Below are 22024 nucleotides of genomic sequence, written 5' to 3' on the forward strand. Positions count from 1 at the left end.
TAAGCGAAATCCACCCCTTTTCATCATTTCATTCAACTGCTGAACTAGAACATTCGCTTCCTCTTCACTTTGTGCCCCTGAAAGCAAATCATCAACATAAAAATCACGAAGGGCAATTTTTGATGCTAAAGGAAATCTCACTTGTTCATCTAATGCAAGTTGTTTCATTACTCTAGTAGACAAATATGGCGCACAGGCAGTCCCATATGGAACTGTCACTAATCTAAATGTACTCAAGGGCTCACTAGGACTATCCCTCCAAAGCATTCGTTGCCAATTTGTATCTTCTGGGTGGACACGAATTTGTCTGAACATCTTCTCTACATCAGCACATACTGCAATTTTGTGAGTTCTAAATCGTAGAAGAATTGGAAACAGCTCTTGCTGAACTCTTGGCCCAACCATCAAAATATCATTCAATGAAAGACCCGATGTCGTTTTAGCTGAAGCATCGAAAACAACTCTCAGTTTAGTCGTAGTACTTGATTCCTTTAATACGGCATGATGAGGCATATAATACGTAGAGTCAATAAGAATCTCTCCCTCAGGCACTCCCTCCATATGTCTCAGCTCAAGGTATTCCCTCATGAAATCCTTATACTGTTCATATATCTGAGGCCTTTTTAGAAGTGAATTTTCTAAAGATTGGAATCTACGCATAGCTAATTGTCTGGAATCTCCAAGCTGAGAAGGCGGAGAGTGAAACGGTAATTTCACAGTATATACCCCACTTTCCTCTCTCGTATATGTAGATTTGAAGTAATCTTCACATGCTCTCTCCGATTTAGTAAGCATGTCAAACGTAGGTACAGCATCCAATTTCCAAAAGTCTGACAGCATCTGATCAGTTTCCACTTGTACATTATTAACATAGATAGTAGGATTAATTTCTGTTGAATTATTCATACTACCTGAAATAATCCATCCTAGTTCAGAACGAGAAGCTACCGGTTTACCTTCTTCGCATTTAATTATTTCTCCCTTTAAAAGAGGTAAGGCAATATCTACGCCTAAAAGTATATCAACAGGCCCACTTTTGTAAAACGTTGGATCTGCTAACATTAAATCATTATATTCCTCAACGTACTTCTTATCCAATGTAAAATGCGGCAAAGTTCCAATAATTCTATTGATGATAAATACTGGTGTTTTAAATGACACTTTCGCCGGAAAATGCGGAACGAAGTTTATTTCCGTAATTCCATTAGTTTTCGTATCCAAAGACCCTAAACATGAAATAAAAACTTTGGCATTTCTTCTTGCTAACCCTAGCCTTTGTACACAATCTTCAGAAATCAGGCTTGCTTGACTGCCAGGGTCAAGGAGGGCTCTACACAATTGGTATTCACCCGATGAATCTAACACTTTAATAACAGCCGTACATAATAAAACTTCACTCTGAAAATTAAAGTCTGAAACACAAGATTTAATTACTGGACTAGATTTTGCGATATTCTCCCCTGACCCAGCCGATTGAGCGCGAGGTTCTGGCCCAGGGAAAAATGGCTTAGCCGTCACTGATAATTTATTCGAACTGTTCGAAACTCCTTTAAGTGCCTTTGGTTCATTTTGAACTCTTTCGAAATGCAGTAGAGTGTGATGATTTTTAAAGCACTTTTTACATTTATGTGTACTTCTACACTCGAAAGCTTTATGGTTTGAAACCAAACAATTAAAATAAACATTATTTCTCTTGACAAAATTAACGCGTTCCTGAACATTCAGATTTAAAAACTTATTACATTTAAAAACTGAATGACCGGCTTTACAATACGTACACTGCGCGCGAATCTCTGAAGCCAATGAAGTTAATTTGTCTTTTGTAACTTGTTTTTTTAACACCTTGCGTTTTACCTGCTTGCAAGGTTCTGGCATGAGATTTCAAGAACTCTAGCAGATTATTAAGTGTTGGTATTTCCTCACTCTTTAATGTTCTTTCCCACCATCCTCTCGTCGAAGAATCCAATTTAAACTGAACTATTAACATTAAAATAGTATCCGCGAATTGCTCCACTTTGAATCCTAGATTTTCAAACGAACATACACACTCTCTTACAGTGTCTACTAACGCTAATATCTGACTAGGAATTTCAGATTGTAAATTTGATAATACAAGATTTTCTTTAATAACGATGAAAGTAATTCTCTCTTATGTGAAAATCTTTGACACAATAAATGCCACGCTATTTCGAAATTCCTGTCACAAATAGTTAAAGCTTGAAAAATCCGCAAAGCATCTCCTTTTAAAGAACCCTTTAAATATTGTAGCTTTTGTGCACCTGATAAATGGTCATTATCCACTATCGCCGTTTTAAATAAATCAAAAAATGATAACCATTCTTCAGTACTGCCACTAAATACAGGAAGAGTTAGCTTAGGTAAGCGTATACTCGCTATTTCACAAGATTTAGTTTCCACACTAATGTCTTTAACATTCTTAACTCTGGTTAGCATTAAAATTAACTCATCAACAGTATCTTGTATGACCTGTTGTTCTTCTATAAATACATCAATATCTTTTTCTTTACACACTACAAATATGTTACTAAAAATATCCGAAAGTTCTGTCATTAAGTCATTTAATCTAGATTTAAAAAGTTCTAACTGATCAACATCAGCAGAATCGTAAGTCACGGTAATTTTCTCTTTCAGTTTACTTAACTTAGCTTTAGCTACACCCTTTTAGTCTTAAGCGTTGTAAATTCCATTATCTAATAAGAAGATAAAAAAACACACTGACTCACCAAATTTACTGTGACTCCGTAGCCGACGGACCATAAAACATGTACGTTCCGTTGTTTAAATATAGTGGACTGTAAATTGACTTGATATTACTTCAGTATAGAACCCAAAAAACCTCAGACTCCTAACGTTGACCGAAACTTCTTTATTGACTTTTAAATAGTAAGTTAGTTGAGGAACGGCGAAGACCACACAAACTCCGACTTCAGTGGCGGCTTACCAACACAAACTCAGAAGAACCTCCGCCTAGATGAAACTCCAGTAATTCACAGCAACCTCAAAGCTCTAAACGAGAGCTTTAAAAACCTAACAAATTTGCGTCTGCGCCGCTCCTCGGTACAAAGAAAGAAATACAATTTGCATAACATCGAACATATGGTATCAAAGAAGGTAAACTAAGAATCAACACGTATTTATTTTCCAAATTAAGTATTGTATTAATAATTGTTATGTACAAGCTATTAAAAATGATAAAGTGCTTATTCATTTTGTATTATGAAAGTTAACCTAATTTATAAATACTAATTTATTGTAAAATAGATTAGGGTAGCGATCAACATTTACACTTTTACATTTCTTTCAGAGTTCATATGACAGAATTTGCATTTGTGTAGAGACACTGCTATAGAAACTTAGAAATATTGCAGCGTGATTTACATACTGCACATACAACTTATTTACCGCTATTACAAAATGAATTACATAGCTTTCAGCTGACAGCAAATTAATATTTAAAAGTGAGTACGAAAGATTAATTCCGTATTCTTTACCACATATTTTATTACATTTTCCATTAGAAGTAATTACATTTTTGCAATGGAAGCAGACGGCGTCAATATATTGTACGTAGCTTCAAGTACCTATATTCACTTATGTTAATTAAAATTCGTATTGTGTCAGAAGTGTTAATTTATCAATTACAATTGCCAAGATCAGAAGTATCAATTCGAATTCGTTATAAAAGTATTTTGTATGATATATAAAGCTAGTTTTGCGATTGCCCAACCATAGATAAAAATTTATCTATCAACCGTACAGATAAGTAATACTCCAGAAAACGATTTATTTCTAAATCTAGAAACATGTTTTCTGACATTGAAACTTACGCGAAGATTTCTTATTCAACAGATCTGGGCATAGTGAATAATACTATGTTGCTATCAAGGAAAAAAACAGATTATACTGCAATGGATGATAAGGTAAGTGACGCCTAGGGAAATTACAAGCATAGTCGCCATAGGAGCCGCCTCAAACGCCGATTTTCGGAAGGGGTCATCTAAGTTTTTCTCGCATCGACAACTAAAAAAAAAAAAAGATATAAATTGCTTTGAATTCTTAATATATAAGGCATTTTATTCCTCCTTTCCGCATGCCTTCGTTTTGGAAGTGGAAGCACGCTCGACGACGCTATTTTCGTTATTTAAAACATTTCTGTAATTGAAAGGATATTACTACGATCAAGGATTGCGAAAATAAAGGCCGAGTAAGGACTTTTAAGCCGGGTTAGCAAGAGGGTATACACACACACATATATATATCTATATCTATATATATATATATATTCACATACACATACTTTTACCGATTGCAAAGGATCATGCACAACTATGTGTTATAGCACTCTCATGCACAAAATTTCAACGTTATACAGCTAATCGTTTTTGAGTTATGCGAGGTACATACTCGTACATATGGACGTCAAAATCCATTTCACAATCCGTTTTGGGGAAAAAAAAAAAAAAAAAAAAGACTCCTTTACTCCGTCCGTACGTACAGACATCATGCAAAAGAGCAGTCAAAACGGATTTGAGAGCAGTCAAAAATGGGTATCTATAGTCTATCTAGTCAAAATGGGTCGTTTTGGAAAAAAGACTCCTTTACTCCGTCCGTACGTACAGACATCATGCGAAAGAGCAGTCAAAACGGATTTGAGAGCAGTCAAAAATGGGTATTGCAGTACATCATTTACTTCGTACAAGGAAGTAAAAATAAAAATAATTCATGTTCTTTTTCGACCGTGTGGTAAAAAGTTATAAAAAATGAAGACAGTTCTCCTCTGGTTTGCGCAAAAATGTGATTTTTCTGCTTCCTTCTATATTAGATCACTAGTAGTTACACTAATAGAGATGCAATGAATTATTAAAAATTTAATATGAATCAGGCAATACAGGAGATTTTTACCGAGTTTTAACGAAAGTTTCCAGCCACCGCAAATATCGCCTGTGAAAACAGTTTGCATTGGCATGTTTAATCATATTTTGTCAAACGAATTTTGGAATTTGAAAGAAGAGACTTGCTTTAGAACACTGTGTTGTGAAATTTGTGAAATGAATATCGTTATCGTTTAATACAAGGTGTCTGAAATGGAACTATCATGCTACCAGATTAGAACCATCATTTACATCTAGTTCCGTTGCAAAAGGTCAGCCACAGAATGTCACCAAATCATGTATACAGCTTTAGGTACTAATGTTGTATCATATGATACTATGAAGATTTGGTATCGAAGGTTCAAAAACAAGGACTATGATATTCAAGAAGCAGAGCGTTCTGGCTCGCCTACAGGTGTTGATGAGGCCTGCCTTCGAGACCTTGTGGAAGAAGATCAGTATGCAAACACTCGAGAACTTTCTAAGGAGTTAAACGTTAGTGCCATGTCCATTAGTCGCGCTATGCATCGCATAAACGTGACGTGCAAGTTCAATCGCTGGGTGATGCATAAGCTGACTCAAGCAGATAAGGACAGACGTGTTCGGGCCTGCTTTAATTTGACCGAATATCAACGCGAGGACAAAATTCTGGACCGGATCGTCACTTGTGATGAAAAGTGGATTTACATCAACAACGCAGACCAAAAAGGGGGATTGTCTGCGGCCGGTGAGCCCGTCCGCAGAGTCAGAAAGTGCAATTTGATTAAGAAGAATATTAAGCTTTGTGTCTGGTGGGATTGCCATGTATCCACAAGTATTATCTGGAAGAAGATAGAGCACTCGACAGTAAGGTGCACAGCGAGATGCTAGTCCGTGTTGACGCTGTTATGAAGGAAAAACGTCGAATTGAGTTCCGGTGGAAAAAGGTAATATTCCATCAAGATAATGCAAGACAGTTGGTGAATGTAAGTCTGCATTCACCGACTGGACTCTGTCGAATAGGATGTTTTGCCACCATATAGACCCGACATCGCTCCTTCGGACATCTGTCTTTTTTCACAACTGCAGCTACATCTTGCTGGTGTTATCTTTACTTCTGCACAAAGGCTTTAAAAGCTACCAAAACGTCGGCAGAAAATCTTAGATTTGGGTTGTGAATACTACTCACACTAAAGGTACTGCTTTCATGTTTTTTTATAACTTTCTTAAGAATGTTTTTTGGCAGAAAACGTTCGTTACCAGATATTTTTATTTCTGAACATAACTAGATCTTCTTCAACTACATAATTTTTCGTGTTATAATATTTACAGATACTTACCGATATACCTCTACGAAAGTTGTCTTTTCCAACAAAAAACTCCAGCATTCGAAGGACTGATGCACCCTAATAAAAAAATAAAACATTTGAAAAACGTATTTTTAAACTTACATTTTATTTTATTATCATAATTCTATTAAAATTACGTATATAATGAAATAAATGTTTTAGAATATAAGTATTTAAAAGTTAAATACATGCAAGTATGTAAAGATGTACCTTTATTAAAAAATTGAGTTTAGAACACAACAAATGGAAGATAGAAACAACGTATCACAGGTGCAAGCAAGAAAAGTGCAGCATTCAGTAGGAAATATGATTAAGTATAACTACGATTCAAAGTGTGCTGAGTACAAGATCGTCAATGAGCTCTTGAATCATCGTGGCCTTTATTTTACATAGCAACAATTGCAGCTACGGAATCGCTGCTGGCGGGGATTTCCAAAGCTTGCTTAGAACGTATTACATGTGTTCTATTGGGGTTTTGTTTGGGTTCTACATGCGGTTCAATGCGCGCAGCGAACATTTTCATTCTCCAACAGTTCATTGATATCAGCTATATGAGGAGACGTAGCGCTGTTATCTATGAAAGCAAACTCAGGCAATTAAGGAAAGATGTCGCGAGAAAGAAAAGCACCGATAAAGTTGCGGTCACCACTGACTGAACTTTCTTGGAAGATGGAAAGCTCCCTACCGCCACTAGCTACTTCTCCAAATGAAAACACCATTACCTCCAAATTGATGCTTTTCGGCGATGTTAAAAGAGAGATTGACCGTTCCATTTTTTTCTCCAGATACTGAAGCGTTTTGGAATCGCTAGCAAGAATAAATCGGCTCTGGTCCGTAGACAGCTCTCATCAGAGTTACTGAGCTTCCCACTGCTTGCGCTCCTAGTACTACAGAAAAAGCCAAGGCACACATTAGACTGGTCACCGAATGAACATTGTCATGGTTACGGTATAATGCGATACTGAGGGTACAGTAGTGTGATACTGAGGGTACATTAATGTGATACTGAGGGTACAGGTTTGCTTAGCGAATTCATCCGTTACCTAATTTCGTTTTCTTCTCACGTGTAGGACTACTAATTCTCTGAAGATCTACTCCTGCCGTTCAGAATGCCATTCAAGCTTGAGACACAATGCTAATGGAGATCCTAAACTCATCGGCGCTACTTCGATCTCTTTTTTCAACATCCCTATTATCTGACTTCAGGTAAAATCGTCCAGATGCCTACCAAACTGTCCGTTAGATATATCCCCCGGGAGTACAATTTGACCTTCTCAAGACAATGCCTATTTAGTAATAATTTCAAATGAAATTTTAAGAAGAGACTGCTGTCATTATGCATATCCTTCCTACGACAGCCACTACTTGTGGATATTTGCATTGCATGCGCCTTATAGCACAATTAATTATCTCTTGACTGTTATTCGTTCGGTCCTGCCTGTTCGTTCCGCTGCTGTATAAATTTATTTACTTCATGCTTAATGTTTATACATCAGTTTGTACTATGCCTTCCTTTAATGTGTACATGCTTGTTAGCCTAATGAAAATTATGGCATTAGCAAACAACATCTAACATTTATTTGTATTAAAGGAAGAAATCGGCAGTCATTCGTCGGAGAATGACGAAGTAGCACTGCAGCATTCATGTATCAGTTCAGCGAGTTTAAGCGTAGCAAACATACAACAACCGATAAGAAGTTCAAGAGCTGGCGATGTTCAAAAGCTGGCGAAGAGACAACAGAGACAACGCACCAGTGACTGTGTATTAAATTAAATAAGTTTTGCCAATCTCGGAGTTAATGAACACATTTATCTGCAGTGAAGAGGATTATGTTAAATATCTATCAAACGACTAAGCAAAATAAAATACCTTTCCGTAGGAAATATCGTCAAATATTTCTGTGATTTCATCAGGATGCGTGACGGGTTGTACAATAGGGTGAGAACTCATTGTTGAATCCAAATCCATCACTGGCTGTACATCCTCTGTCACAAACTGTGAGAGCTACAAAGAAAGTTTTAAAACACTGTTATTGATACTGAATATAGAAATTATTTTCAATGTTCACAGTTTTGATTAAGGATCACGGATTATGATTTTTAATTATCATATTTTCCATTTTCTGTTCCTTGCACGCGCACACACATGCATATACATATGCACAGCAATCCCTCTTGTGGCTATTATCTTACTAAGGAGGTAGTATTTCAGGGAATATTAACAAAGGTATTCACGTGATCCCTTTAAGATGACCACTGCCATCTTCTTTACAAATCTGTTTTGATTTTTCGGTTATTTGATAAATGCATGCACATGCAGCGAGTATAAATTGAACACCTTGTATTTCGATTGGTGTAAATGTTATAAATATGGAACAAAAAATGTTTTAAACAGGTTTATACAATGCTGTTTTGCAGTTTAAACTTTATATTACTCGGACATTAAGTTCATGAGAAGCATTCTCTACTACAATGGCGTTCAACGTTGTCACATTTAAAATCCGTTTCTTTTTCCTTCTACAAATACATTGTAGATTGCCGTCTTATAACTTGTATTGCAATGTCACGTACATGTTACCGGGAAAGTATAAAATCCGGCATTCTGTAGAATACCTGGACATTTACGATTAAACATTTCACACATTGTCTAGGCATTTGTAGAATGCCATACGACAGACCGGCAAAGTGTGAAATTCTTTACCGATTCGTTTCGAATAACTGAAACTACTTACCAGAAGTTAATTAATGATGTAAAAAAAATGATTGCTAAGAAGGAACCACTGGACTATTGGTTGCTAAATTGCTATGTCGTGATGTTTGTGGAAAGCAAAAGTAAACTCATTTATCCTATTAAAGAGGGGTCAGTACTATGCAGTATTACTTCACGGATGCTGAGTTATTTCACATACTTCATGAAACTCATTTGGCTGTTGGACACGGAGCACATAACAGAATGTTGAACGAATTTTCAGCCAAATACAAAAGCGTTACATGCAATGATACTGTACTGTACATCCATATTTGTGAGCTGTACCAGAAAAAAAAAAAAAAAGGTGTTAAAAGTACATTCTTCTGAAACCAATGATTTTTTTAAAATTTAATTCCCATTATCAGGTAGATCTTATTGATTTTCAGTCTCAGCCAGATAGATAAAACAAATTTATTATGGTGTACCAAAATCATTTCATTAATTGTTTTTACATATTTTGAGTAGAAGTTTCTTAATAGCAGTCTTTCATTATTTTCCCGAAAAAACATTTGTGTTTTTAAAGAATGAACTCCTTTAAGTAACAGACTTAACATGACCTTCTTTTCATACTTTGTCTAAAGAGCATTTTCATTCTCTAGAATGCCTAGATATTATACACAACGCTTAAGTAAAGTATGTAATAATTCGTTATCCCTGGCATTCTATAAAATACCTAGGTTTTCTATAGAAGGCCGGAATATCATACATTGCCAGTAACATAAAAAATCAACTGTTTTTTTATTTAAAACAGTAATATAACAAGCTAAATTATAATGAAATTGTTTACGATAATGGAAGTTAATAATAAGGAAAACTACAGCATAAAAAGTACAGTACTACAGTACTACAAAATAAAAACATTTCATAAATATATAGTTTAAGGGAAAAAAGGAGCTCTCCACTTTGGATTCAAGATTAATGTTGGATATATAGACACCGTGTGCTGGACTTGTAGTACTATATTATACAATTTAATTTAATCTAACAGGCTGACTCAGCAACCTAAACCGGCGATATACTAATTAAACATCCAGGATGCTTAAAAATCAGAAATTTGTCACATTAATGAATTAAGAAGCGCGACCGGAAAAAACCTCAGTCAAATATAACAAGCCATGACAAGTTTTTGTTAGGTAAAAGTGAATTACTAACTTTTAAAAGTTAGGACTTTTAGACGAATAATCCTGTTTTTTTTTTTTTTTTTTTTTTTTTTTTTTTAACGAAATTTAATTTTTCGAGAAAAGGAAGCTTATCAAAACAATCTCCAGCGCGTTCTGAGATTGTGGGGTGTCGTTTATAATTTGAGTTATTTTCTTAATAGATTAGTATTATTTGCAAAGAAAAAGAAGTTTTTAACGGTTTCTGAAGATCGATGTTTCAGATCACTTATTGATTTAAATATGACAGAGAATCCGAAATCTTATCTGACTTATTCGTACACTGGTGTGCAAAAATTAAGGACGAAGTCAAAAAATTAGCATATCAGCTGAACGAAGAGGCAGAGCGGACAGAAAGACCAATCAGGAGATTAAGTAAGGTGATGTACGGTAGCACATGCGCAGATATGCAGGTAGACGTAATGGGGGAGTGTCTGAGTAGTATAAAGCATGTTGTCGGTGTAAGATCAGTATTTCTGGCAAAGAGATTGCACGCCGTATAGCAGTTAAAATCACACCGAGTTGCTGCCTCAGCGAGAAATGGCGAATAATCAATCTGTTAGACGACATCTGGATGCTTTTACCCGAGGTCGAATCATTGGGAAGTTGGAGGAAGGCCGCAGTGTGACAAGTGTGGCTGCAGAGTTCGGAATTGCTCACAGCATCGTTTCACGACTTTGGAGACAATTTAAAACTAATGGAACAGCTATTCGGGGGATTAGTAGTGGTCATCCACGAGGCACCACACCCGCAGATGACCGGTATATTGCCTTACAGGCCAGAAGAAACAGGCGGCAGACATCGAGAGAAATCGCTAGACACACGACACAGGCGACTGGACGACCGATATCGCGTTTTACCGTGGCCAGAAGACTGCACGGTGGTGGTCTGTTTGCACGACGCCCTGTACGGTGTGTACCTCTAACGCCTGCACATCGGAGAAGGCGTTCTCTGTGGTGCCGGGAACACCGGAATTGGAGAGACAATTAATGGGGACGAGTACTCTTTACAGATGAGAGCAGATTCAGTCTGACAATGCACCATGTCATCGCACAGTAGCTGCCGAACAGCTCTTAGAGAGTGAGGATATTGAATGTATGGATTGGCCGGCACGATCTCTGGATCTCAATCCCATCGAGCATGTATGGGATTTTCTAGGCAGACGCTTGGCAGCTCGTACCTTACCACCAGTAACGATTCCGGAGCTTCGATTGGCGCTGCAAGACGAATGGGCAGCAATGCCTCAACAACTCATTAACACTCTCATTCTCAGCATGGGCAGACGCTGTGAGACCTGCCTAGCAGTCAGGGGAGATCATATCCCCTATTAAAGGCCGGATGTTTCTTGCTGGACACCCATCACAGGGATGTTTCGGCCTTCAGTCGCATTGCGCTCCATGGTACTTTTTCAATAAAGCTTCTTTTTATCCCTCTGATTTCTCTTTTAGTAAGTGTTGCTTACATTACTCATGTCCTTACGTATTGGGGATCTTACGGTATTAAATGTGTTGATTTGGAAAGTTTTGTACAAAGTTATATTGAAAAAACCGTCTCGTCCTTAATTTTTGCACACCAGTGTAAAAGGAAAAATCAGGCTGTGGTCAGAATTGGGAAGGTGATCTCTCACGGGACTAGTATCGACCTCTCGTGTGTGACTGGTATATATTGGATACTTTATATTCTTTATTTTTGTCTCATTATTTACCCTTTTGGTATCGACTTCTCACATGACTTGTATTTCTCCGCACTTGCATTCTCTTCCATTCCTTTGTGTTTGCCGTCCCATTTCCCCTTTTGATATGTATTTTTCTCTTACATTCCTTAGTACATTTAATATTTACCGCACACAAATTTACATAGGCAGGGGCCTACACTATTTTATCTTACATGCAGTTCACCCAGAGGGGCTCTTATTTGCGGAATATTTATGTGTGGTTCCCCTGGTAATAACGTGATGCAGTTCACGCTGAAGCCAGCGTAAATGCAAGTATCAAAGTATCAACATTATGCATTGAAATGCTTTGTTAGTTTAGTTCTTTTGTGGGATCCATACTGATCTGCTTTTAAATTCTGGAAGAGCGAAAAACGATTTTACTTTGCTTGTTTGTTTGTATATGTGAACACAGCCGTAGCTAGGGTTCTCAGCATCCTGGGGCTAGCTAAAGATTAGCGCCTCCTTCTGTGCCCCAAGTATAGGGAACATTTCATTCTAAAATGTGGTAACATCAATTTGGCGCCCCCTGGATGCTGCGCCCAGGGACAGATGCCCTCTTGCCCCACCCTAGCTACACCACTGTATGTGAATACTGAATAACGCGCTATGCTAATCTGCTTAAGGGAAAATGATGCTTTGATGAAGACATCCTAAAGGAAATTAGTTCTTATTTAATTACACCTGTGGAAAACCACGAACGCCAGTCCAATCGCCAGGACTCGAATCCGGGACGAATTACCAGTGTTCATTAGTTTTAATTTATTTCCCACTAGTAAGCTTCTTTAACGAAGAATTTCCTATATTAACATATAGGATAGTGTTTTTTAAATTAAGCTTTGAATTCAAGGCAACATCAATTTAAGGTTTATATGCGTGTAAATATTGCATAAATTAATGGACGTAGTCTAAATAAAAACAGCGCCCTGCATATAGCAAGTGATGCGCTAACAGATTTAAGAGCAATGTGTGTACTTTTAAACGTTTATTTTATTTTTAACGCTATACTTCTTTAATATCTCTAATATATATCCGAGAGGAATTCGTAGCAATGTGAAAAGACAGCAAATTTTGAACACACGTAGTCCTGCATCCGAACATGTGCAATTCGAAGCCAGAATTTTATTCGAACTTGTGTTTTATTTATTTTATATTTTGTGCGAACTTATCGTATTGATAAGATTCATGAAATCAATGGATGCTCTATTTCCACATACTCACTGTTATTATCATGCATGCGCCTTAGCATGAGAGATTAAAATATGAAAATTGCATCCAATAAAATTCTGCAAGTTGAAGAAATTTAAATAAAAATATGAGGGTTTAGATTTTAACTGTTGCATAAAAAGGCTCTTTTAAAGTTTAATATTTCAGTCGAGAGTATCAATAGAAGTAAGAATAGAAATAGACTGAATAACAAATATTTTATAAGTTTATAGATGAATATATATTTAAACTAACGTGGGAACGTTATACATCTTTTGTATACTTAGAAACTGAAAAAAATATCTGACGTAATATAATACAAATATTTAATGTTTTTAATTTGATATATCATGAATTAAATGCATTAAGTCAATAAGATTAAAATGTACAAAAATAATATTCTTAAATGCATCCGTTGCTTTTAAACAACTTAGTTTGTTAATCAATAAAGAACGAGATTAAATATGAAAGAAAGCTATACATTTTGTCGAATGGCAAATGACTCGAATGAAAAGTAAGAAAGCGATTTAAAGAGAATCACGCAAAATCACGTTTCGAGACTATAATCCTTTTGAGCGAATAAATAGATAAAATCTGAAAGTTTCAGATTTTAAAGTCACTTGCAAGGTAAAAAAAATTTAAAAAGTTTTATTTGTTTGTACTAACATCACAGTTGTTTTGTCTGTTCTTGTACTGTTGATGTTTCCTTCTTTTGATAATCTGTTCTCCCATATAATGAAAAATAAAAATGTTCATTGGTTGCTTTAAGAGACGTGAAACTTCCGATCACGTGATATTTTGAAAAGCTGTTCAAGTAAAATCTGGCAACCTTGATCAGCATGAATGACTCAGAGCATCGTTTTTCCTGTCGGATTAACCGAAGTCATGGAAGGCATCTGCTTATTCGAAAAGCGATACGGGCAGCTATGATCAATGATTCGGAGAAACAAATCAGATCCGATACTAATAGCCACTTTTATATTAAAAAATAAGTACGTTATCTTATTTTTCATTGAACAGAATATTAATGTTTAACAATTAAATCTGAGAATAGAATATGAATAAGTTTATTTCTTTCCCTCAGATCTTCTTAAATGTATTTATATTACGTTTGGCATATTTTTCTACTTTCCAGTGTATACGTATATTGGCAACTTTGGTATTAGGCCTAATATCGCTTATTTTATTTTTTACCTTTCGTTTCTATTGAACACATTGATAATAAGGGGTAGAATAGTAATTATGTAGCGAGCATTATATATATATATATATCCTTTAACAGTAAAATAGCTTTTTTCTCTCTATCACTTTCATGCAGCTTAGCGAGTATATTTGTATCAATGAACTCTAGAAAAGTTCAAGAAAGAAGCTTAGCAGTAATATCATAAGATAGACAATTGACTAGATAGACTAAACCTAATGCATACTAAATTTCCATGCAATTATAAGAATAAGTTACATCATTAACGTTAAAGAAATTTCTCATTTCGTGTATTATGCACTCCCGTACAGAATACTCATTTGCCTTTTATCTAGCAATAAGTCTCCAACATTTTACTCTTAACACATTTACAAGCATTTAAACTTTGGAAGAGGTATATAGTGCAATTCGTAAGTACACTGCTAAAAAAAAAAAAAAAAAAAAAAAAAAAAAAGGACAGTTCTATATCTTCCTTTCTAGTGGGCCGATTGACAAAATTCAAATTACATTCTTCATGTCTAAAAAGCGAGACTTAGGATATATATTAGATTTATATATAGCACTATTCTAACATAGGTATTTTGACGCAAAATCGGACGTTATCTGAAATAACATACCAATTTTTATACATATTTCGATTCTACAACTCAAATTATGCCTAAATATGAAATTTTGTAAAATTTGGAGCGAAATTTACGGAGAAATTCACAAATTTATGTTGGCACTTTTTTTTAGTTCGCGCCAAGAATAGTTCACTTGGCGAACTTCTTAATATATGGCAACCTAGTTTCCTTTCCCGAAAGAGGAAAAAAAGACACCATCGTTCCTTTTTTCCAAATGATACTCTTTATATTATATTTTTAATAACTTATTATTTTAAGTGACTTTTTCTTTTTCGAATTTCATTTTAATTGTTTAAGTTGCATGTTTTTTTCCGAACAACTGTTTTAAAAATTTCTATTTACCTATTCGAACTACGTAAATAAAGGTGCAAGGTTTATTTTTTTTTCAAATAGTTTTCTTTATATATATTTTTTGTCATAGTTATTATTTTAGGTAATTTTAAAATTTTTATACTTTTATTTTAATTGTTTGTGTTGCATTGTCTCTTAAGATAATTGTTTTAAAATTTTCTATTTATTCCTTCGAACTGAGCATTTTAAATATATTTATTAATATAAATTTTCCAGAATTTGATTTTATTTATTTGAAATGCGTTTCTTTCGGAAGAATACATTGCAACCCAGACTACGATGCGTTTGAAAACTGCATATATTAAAAGAGAAAATACAGTAAAGTACAGTTAACACGCCTTTCAATGTTCCGTTCAGAAAAGATACATATAAATAAGAGAGATATATAACCGACATTTTAACTTAGGATGACTTGCATAAACTGCTTTAAACAGTATTATCATTGTGCCCAATACTTTACACAATTTTATCCTACATTTAGTTTCTTGGCGTTTTCGTGAATTTTCTCACGTGTACCGTGTATGACAGTGGTTTTCCTTAGAAAGTTCTTCACGAAGTATTTCGTCAGAACCTTTATCAGTCTTTAGAGGTTAAACATTTTGAAGGCATGAGATGAAACGAAGGACTGGTTTCATCAAGAGGTTTTGGTTTATTTAATTATGACAAAGCACACTAGGGCTATCTGCCTAAGGGAAAGGACGCCTTCGTGGATGACTTTTCAAGGGAACCTAGCTCGCATACGTGTTACACACGGGGAAAACCACGAAAACGCACATGCAGCCAGCCCGTTGGCGGGATTCGAACCTCGGACCGAACTACCAGTGTTCAGCGACTTTACCGCTCGGCCGCTGTTTCATCAGGAAGAAAAAAAAAACATCTTTATGTGACATCCACATACATCACTGGATAAACTCCTGAATCTTCAAATAGTTCGACTGAGAAAATCATGGGAATCTCCATTTATGATACGATATGATATTCTATAACGTAATTTAAATTTATACAACCATATAGTCTAAAACTAGTCGCTCTTCACTTTAATCTGCAATGATATTGTTTTTCCCTTTTCGGTTAATACAAGCTCAATTGATGTTATTTGCTGGTGTACACATCCAAGTAAGTGTTTTCTCTTTGAACGCCTAAATTCCTTGAAGTATCCTGAAAATACATTCAAAAGCGTCCAACTTTTTGAAACATCTTAGTATGTCTGACAGCCAAATTTCCCTGCAAATTTTTACTTAATTTTCTCCCTAATTTTCTTCTTTCCTTCTACAGTTATTTTCAGTGCTCACACAAGAAAATTAAGATTTTTCGATTGCTAGACTAGAATCTTGCGTTCTTGCCAATTTTTTAAAATATCAGTTACATGAATTGCGTTTTAGCTGAAGACAGCTTTTCACATGCAGGTCATTGTAACTATAAATAAAGTTTAAGGCGAAGTCCAAAGGATAAATATTTTAATTAAAAGATTTTTACTAAATGACAAAGAAATAAAACAGTCCAGCAGGGTTTATTCTGTACCAACGAGTGACCCGATTCTAATATCGGCTGAAACAATCTAAATCATACTAAAGATCATGTTTCTTTTATACAATCTATAACGCGAGAGAAAAATTAGCTTCTTAAAAGATTCTTTCTAAGAGGATTAATATAAAAGATTATATTTATATATAAATTTTTAAAGCTGGGACTTGAATCAAACTGTCAAACTTTTAAAGTTTAATTTACATGGTGGTTATAATTAAAGTTTCAGTTTGAAATGGTCATAAAAGGAAAACTACCGGACCAAATGTTATCAAACTTGGGAATCGTGTAAAGGAGGTTATGGGAATTTATTTTCCGAGGGAAAAAAGTTTAAAAACTCTCCACCAGGGAAAAAAATGGCGCTGTATACAATATTGTTAAATGAAATAAGACATGAAAACATCTGTTTAAAATGTGTTTAATAGTTTCCGAAACGTGTTACAAAGCATGTTCAAAGTAGCGTCCAGCATTTTCCGAAAGCAAGTTAAATCCTGCATTCTCAACAGCAGCTCTTAGCATATCAGGAGGAATGTTATCAGTGTATCACATTTTTCATTTCTGCAAAATTGTTTAGATTATCACCATAAACAGTGCTTTTGAGATAATTCCATAGACAAAAGTCACAGAGGTTGAGGTCTGGTGGGAAGAGGGGAAGTGTTGGCCTATAAGACGTTCATTCGTGAAATGTTGCCTAAGTAGCTGTGCGACACTCCTGAGGTGGGGCCCAGCCCTGCATAAAAATCGTAGTATCTAAAATGCCACGTTACTGAAGTTCATGTATCACGAACCATTTTAACATTGACTCTAAGTGAGCTGCAATCACAGTGGTCCAGCTGTCGACTCCTCTTCAGAGAAAAATGGTTCAGTTATAAAACTAGCTGTCATTCAACAATAAACGGTGTAGAATGACTTCTATGCAATCGAATGCAGTAGGATAATACAATGGAACTAGATAGATAACATGAGGAATTTCTTTAGCCCAAATCGATTAAAAGCGTTTTGAATCAGTATCTTCATGTTTTAGTGCCGAATTCAGGCTTAAAAAATTACAAATTAGCGATCTATAAGAAAACGATTTCCAGATTGTGCGCACTTGTGAGAGTGATTTGCGATCTCACATTTTCTAATCGCTAATTCGTGGTTTTCAGGGACGAATTTCTCACTTACAGGGATGGCGCACTCGCCATTTATCGAGTTTAACGCCTTTAAATGGTAATTTGCCTACTTCAAAGTTTCTTAAGGGTATACAACATGTTAAACCCGTGTAACAAAAGGTTAAGTTAGATTCCGGCCCATATTTCGTTTAACAATATCGCATACAGCACCATTTCCCCCCTGGTGGTGAGGTTTCGAACTTCCTTTTTTTCGCGGAAAATAAATTCCCATGACCTCCTTTACACGATTTCCAAGTTTGATAACATTTGATCCAGTAGTTTTCCTTTTATGACCGTTTCAATGTGGAACTTTAATTATAACCACTCTGTATATTATTAAATTTTAATTTGAAATTTGAAGCTATGCGTTATATGTATACCATGCGTAAAATTTTCGTTTTTATGGAAAAATAAAGAATCGAAGCAAATATACTTAGGATAATGGACCAAAACTGAAAAAATTTCCCCTCCCTCCGAAAATAAAATATTGAAATTTCGACCTTGAATTTATTGGGTTATCGAAATATTTAATTTGACTTATCTTCTAAGTCCTAGTTCCGACAAAAATTCCGTCAAAAATTCCGAATTACTTAAGCTGAAGTAAAAGTTTTAGTATATATTCACTGTATGTTAATAAAGTAATCAGAGTGTAATAAAATTGGATTATAGAGTTTACGCTGATGCAACATTTTGTCTGACTGCACAACATGTAATGGAAGAGAAGGTTTGTAGAGATCTGTTTTTGACATGCCTCTAAAAGTAGATGTCGTACTCCTTTTGTCTCTTCAATGTCAAAAAACGTTCCTTTGAGAGGCAACTTTAGTTTTGGGAAAAGACAAAAAATCACAAGAAGACAAATTTGAAGAACATGCAGGACGATTGAGTACACATACTTATTTTCGGAACACAAGCGGTTCTCCGACTGGTTATTGAATAATGAAAAGATGCATTGTCATGCAATACAAAACATTTGGAATAAGTTTTCTGGCTGAATAACGTAAGATTAAAAGTCATCTGCTTAATTCACAGCCATTTACAAGTCAACTACTCGGGCAATTGCAGAATCGTTTTGATCCTGCGCTTGTAAGACAAACCTAATATCACTGGACTTAAACACTTCTTTAATCTTCCGAGAACGTTCCTTCTTTAGCTCATATTCCATGAATATTAAGTGAATACAATTATTGCAAAAGAAATTGAATATTCATTTGCACTACGGTTTGGTAGTTTACTAACGAGTTAACAAAACTTAAATTCTCCTTTTTGTGTCTAAGAATACAACAATATTTTAAATATTTACAAATAAAATATTAAATTGGAGATTTAATTGGAGCCTCATCAGTTGCCTAGCATTTGAAGATTGTTAAATACTAATTGTTTGGTTCAAAGTCTAACCCAGGCTTGCATGGTTGGTTTTCGTAGTTTTCTAGGTTCTCTTTACAAAGGTTCTCTATGAAAGCATCTTAATCAAATAGCTCAGATGTTCTTTCTATATTCAAATAACCAACTAACCTAGTTTAAGCGCGATTTCCAAGTGAAGTTGCTAGCAAAACCCGAATACTCATTAAAAATCATGTAGCTCAGTCCGAGGTTCGAATTCCGCGAACGGGCTGGCCGCATGGGCGTTTTCGTGGGTTTCCCCATGTGTAACGTGTATACGAGCGAGTTTCCCTTAGAAGGTCCTCCACGAAGGCGTCCCTCCCTTTAGGCAGATAGCCCTCATGTGCTTTGCCTTAATTAAATAATCCAATCCAATCCTTAATTAAATATAATTTATTTGTAAATTCTACTAGAACTGACGGTAAGAATTGAAGTGCAAATAAATAATATGGTGTGCAGTCTTGATTAATATAAAATTTAAAATATTTGCATAGAAAAATGTTTGCATTCAGACAGAAAGTTTTTTTGAAATATTTGCAATTACTTTATAAGAAGGATTTATTAATAACCGTAATAATTACTTATTATATTACTGATGATTAGGATTCAGTTCTTGACAATTACATTCTAAATTAGAATTTTAAGGATATAATGAAAATACGCTACGCACAAAAATATATTTTAGGATAAAAAATGAGTTGATTTTTTATGTTTTAAAACTTTTTAAATTCATTTAATAAACATCGTACCCTCGTTGTTAATTTAATCCAGAATGTTGGTGTCGTTTATATAATTATTCTTACTTGTCCACAGAATCTGCTGACTTATCCAGCCATTAAGTAGCTGCAGATCATTTCTACATAACCATTGAACTTCCATTAATTCAGTCTGTAGAGGGTTGTATGTTTATATCATAATTTGACTTTTATAAAAAATGATTATTCTAAATCTTATGTTTCTATAAAAATATACTGTGCTTTAAAAATATGGATGATAGTATCAGCCGCTCTTTCAGCCACTTCAAAAGCAACGGTTTGTTTAGAAATAAATTATGCAGTTAATATCATAAAATTCAAATAAACATCAAACGAAAATTTTCAGTTTTAGACAATTCGATTTAAACGAAATAAAGTAGCAGACGATAAAACGCCGAAGTTAAAAATTTACTCTTACAAAAATTTACTCTTATTTAAAAAAAAAAAAAAAAAAAAAAAAAAAAAAAAAAAAACTGAAATGTTTCAGATTTTAAATTACGTCCAAAGGGGCGTTTTTTAACGTTTTGTGTGTTACCTTTATTTATTAAATATGATGTTCTTTGCACTTAAACCATGAAATTTAGTTCAATAGCAATGTCCCAAAATAATTTTAAAATGAGTCTCTCTTTAGAATTTCGGATACAGAGTTCCGCGCGCTGGAGATAAAAAGATCCCCCCCCGTAGAGTGTTGCCATCGCGCTCTCTTATAAATCGTTGAGTTTGTTACTCAAAAATTCGTTAAAGTTTTACAAAATATGAAATCGATAATAAAACAAATTCCAAATTTAAAATTTGGGATTCAAGATGCCCATATTCGCAGTTACGTCATTCAAAATTGGATGGCTTTAGATACCATTGTTTTATCACAATGAGAGAAATATACGTACATTTATGTAAATTTTTCATTATTTAATTTCTTCAAATATAATGTAGGACTCTAACATTTTGTGGCAACAGTTTGAAAAATGAACCGACATTTATAGGAATCCGTCGCAAAATGCCAAAACGAAAGTAACAGTCCTTCGGGACTCAAATCCCTTTGGACTAAAAAAGAAAAAGAAAAAGGAGAGAAATTTAAAAAAATAGCTAAAAATTTGAATAATTTAAAAAAAAAAAGCTTTTCATATAGTATTAATAAATATTTATTACGCATCCTTGAGGGAAAAAATGTCATATAATTAATTCTTCGTAAAATTTTACTTGAAGTTTGAGGTTAAATATAGCTGTGGCAATTCAGTGTAACAAAAATCCATAGACCACATTTGGCGTTATTATCGCTCAAAAAAAAGATGCCAAATTTCAAAACTCGAAAATATGTAAATTCGTGTATATCTTAGAAAATTTCGAATAAAATAGTCGAATTTTTTGCAGATATGCTTAAAAATACACCTACTTTAAGATGATGGTAAAAATTTTATAGGTTATAATTAAAAATGTTTTTCGAAAAATTTATAAAAATTATTTAAAAATAGAAATTTAAAAAATAAAACACAAAAAATGGGTAAATTTTATTTGGAATAAACCTAAATTTCGAAATGTGAGAGAAAAAATCAAAAAAGTTTAATAAAAAAAGAGATATTAATAAATATTTGCCAAATTCAATTAACATTGAAGAGCTAAAATTTTGAGAGCTAATATTTTAAAAACTACTCGCACTATTTTTACAAAATTTGGTATTCTGGCATAACTTGAGTCGTAGAATCGAAATTTGGAAAAACATTGGTATGTTGTTTCAGAAAAAGTCCGATTTTTTTTCAAAATACCTATGTTAGAATAGTGCTATATATAAATCTAATATATATCCTAAGTCGCACTTTCGAGACATGAAGAACGCATGTGAATCGCCCCAGTAGAACGGGAGATATAGAACTGTCCCCCCCCCCTTTTTTTTTTTTTTGAGCAGTGTACATGATGATTAGTAAGTAGATCTTTCAATGTGAATATTAAAAACGGAATTTCATTTCGAAATATTTAACGAGATGAGAATCAAAGC

General features: G+C 34.5%; 1 protein-coding gene across 1 annotated transcript in view; it reads right to left on the reverse strand.

The window, feature by feature from the left end:
- LOC118205807 (uncharacterized) overlaps positions 1-22024 on the reverse strand; it is a 425653-nt gene that overhangs the window by 244157 nt on the left and 159472 nt on the right. The window contains exons 7-8 of the mRNA XM_085825092.1: positions 8091-8225; positions 6212-6277 (exon numbers count right to left, since the gene is read on the reverse strand). Coding sequence (XP_085681218.1) covers positions 6212-6277; positions 8091-8225 — 201 coding nt within the window. The remainder of the gene's footprint in view (positions 1-6211; positions 6278-8090; positions 8226-22024) is intronic.

Source organism: Stegodyphus dumicola, chromosome 1 (genome assembly GCF_044657685.1).
Source record: "Stegodyphus dumicola isolate Sdum_Otavi_A_Nest chromosome 1, ASM4465768v1".
NCBI classification, from domain to species: Eukaryota; Metazoa; Arthropoda; class Arachnida; order Araneae; family Eresidae; genus Stegodyphus; species Stegodyphus dumicola.